The sequence below is a fragment of the Larus michahellis genome, chromosome 3 (genome assembly GCF_964199755.1).
Source record: "Larus michahellis chromosome 3, bLarMic1.1, whole genome shotgun sequence".
NCBI lineage: Eukaryota > Metazoa > Chordata > Aves > Charadriiformes > Laridae > Larus > Larus michahellis.
Window position 1 is genome coordinate 128,481,485 of NC_133898.1, and position 2,602 is coordinate 128,484,086.

Here is a 2,602-nt window from a genome sequence, read left to right on the forward strand (position 1 = left end):
CATTTTGCTGCCCTGTTACTCAGTGTTGGAAGATCCTTCTGCTGCCCTTTGCAGATTTAGGTTTGATGGTATTCAGAAATTTTGCATCCGCAGCAGCTTCTGTCCCTTCACCAGCCGCCTCTTTTTTTCTGTCTGTTTATAAAGCTATTAAACAGCCCAGTGAACTGGGGTTGGAAAAGCTCCTTTGCAGAGCTCTGCTCATGTTTGGAACCCAAGATCTGTCTGGAGGGTTTGTGAGGTGATGATCAAAGTGTCTGCAAGTGGTCGGCTCATCCAGGCTCCCGGGAGCTCTCAGCCCCAGTGCTCCTGCCCATCCATCAGAAGGGTGAGAGGGGACAACAAAAGAGACTACATTGAACGAGGCGTTTGCTAAATTTATTTTGCAGACATGGTTCCCTTCACAAATGGCGATGGGAACATGGGTTCTTTCCAAGCCAACGGTCCCATGCCGTGACCAGTCTGGACAATGGAGGGAGAGTTATCGGTGCATCGTGGCCACAATTCAGCCCTGTTGCATGCAGCTGCATCTCTGCCAGAGGTTGGGAAAGGCCTGAAACCCTGCGATACCAATCTCGTTCTCCCCTCATCATTATACCCGCAGATCTCCATCAGGTCCCTCTGACCCACCAGCCCTGACAACTCTGCTATTGACACCCCCTATTCATTTGTGTTCTCATCAAAGCCAGCGTGCTGATATCGTATCTGATATTGGGTAACCAGCTCTGGGGGCAGGAGGTGGCTGCCAGCACACTTGGCCGCACGTGGGAAATCCTGGTGCTCGTGCCATCACTGCACGTCCAGCCAAAACCAGCCCTTGGATGAATTCCCGTGTCTCCCCAGCATCCTCCGCTCTGCAGGGAAACGCTCTATAAAAACCAGCAGCCGCAGCCTCCCTGTATGCCATCTCCTCCCTTCGAGCCCCCTCCGAGACTCCTCTCTCCAACCTTGCTGAGATACCAGCTCAACTCCAGCCATGAGGTTCCTCTACCTTGTCTTCGCTGTCTTCCTGCTGGTTGCCCTGGCCACCCCAGGTAAGATGGAGAGCGATTAACTGATATTAGCTCGTACTTATATTAGCTGATACTACCTGGGATTATTTTAAAGTAACTTTAGCTCTGGAAAATATGGTTCTTACCATCTGAGGTGACTGCTATAACCTGGCCAGGTACTTTAATGACTTCTTTCAAGGGACAATGAAATAAGGACTATGTGAGAGGGAGTTGTGTAGGAGTAACTGAGGTTAAAACTTCAGGGTCCAGTCTGGGAGTGAGCCCAGGCCAGACAATTGCTAAACAAGAGTCTGGATGTGGCCACTTCTCTTGGGAACACAGAGACTTTCATAGAACCAGAGGGGACTCTTCTGTGCAACTCGATTGCTGTGTCAAGGAACAGTCCTGGGCAAATTTGACTTACTGATGTGACACAGTTATTGCTGCTAATGCTCGTTTCTGAGACTCTGAGGCTTCCTGGTCCCTTTACAAGAGTTGAAAAGGGATTCTGGGCTGAGATCTCCCAGACAGGCTTTAGAAACTTCCTTCAGATATCAGTTCTCATCCACCTGGGCCAAGCACTTTGGTTGGCCCTCATTGAAGCACCATGGTGAATATTTGGTGGAAGGCTGCTGTGGATCCAATTTCAAGACTTGTGCAGCATCCTTTCAGCCATTTCTGACTAAGAGGGCAAATTTTAAAAGTGTGATGTAAGTGCAGAGACCTGAGTGGACAGCTAAGGTTTTGAGATAAGCTTGATGTGTTTTTTGCTGTTTTGCTCTGAGAACACTGATCCTCTCCCTTGAGGAGAGGTACAAGACAAGGAAACGCACACGCACACAGGTGAGCATCTTTATGAACTTGCGTAGATGAGCATCTTTCTGCACTTTGCTTTTGGGCTGTCCCTCATGAGGGGAACGAATGTGCTCCCATTGGGAGCATCTCTTTCTCAGACTCCACCTGTTTCACCAGCTGTCCCTGTAGTCACCAGCTGGCGGGAGAGGGATGCACAAGGTCTTTCCCAGGCATGTGCTCTTTGAGGTCCTTTCCTGCTTTGGGGCAAGGAGGCACCTACGCTGACCCAACCACTCTCCCTCTGTCTCCCCCTTGCAGGCTACGGGCAGGTAAGGAAGCACTGCCCCAAGGTGGGGTACTGCTCCAGCAGCTGCAACAAGGCGGACGTGTGGTCCTTCTCCTCCGACTGCAAGTACTACTGCTGCATCCCGCCCGGCTGGAAGGGGAAATAGGAGCTGAAGAGGAAGCTTCCGGGGAAGAGGAGGCAGCGCGGTGGCTTTGGGAGCGGCTTCTCTACCGTCTAACCCAACTGTCATCCCCTCCTCTCAATCATTAAAAAGAGAAAAAAAGGAGATGTAACCCTGGTGTGTGTGGTGTGGTTACTTGTGTCCCCATGATCCCACATAAAGTGTTAAAACAGATTCTCCAAGCCCAGCCCAAAGGCTCATCAGGACCAAAAGAGCCTGAACACCCACTGACAACAAGCTGCAGAGCCGCCACCGCTCTATGGGGTTGGGATTTGGGAAGAAGGTATCATTTTCCCTCTTGCCTTCTCTATGGCCCTTGAAAAAACCCTCTGTAGACAAGAGATGATAATC

General features: G+C 50.6%; 1 protein-coding gene across 1 annotated transcript; it reads left to right on the top strand.

Annotated features, from left to right (window-relative positions):
• Window positions 1–973: 973 nt before the first annotated feature.
• LOC141740162 (cygnin-like) lies at window positions 974–2,236 on the top strand. The gene is made up of 2 exons (XM_074578392.1): window positions 974–1,031; window positions 2,103–2,236. Exons 1-2 carry the CDS (start codon window positions 974–976, stop codon window positions 2,234–2,236), a joined length of 192 nt encoding a protein of 63 aa, XP_074434493.1.
• The last annotated feature ends 366 nt before the right edge of the window (window positions 2,237–2,602 follow it).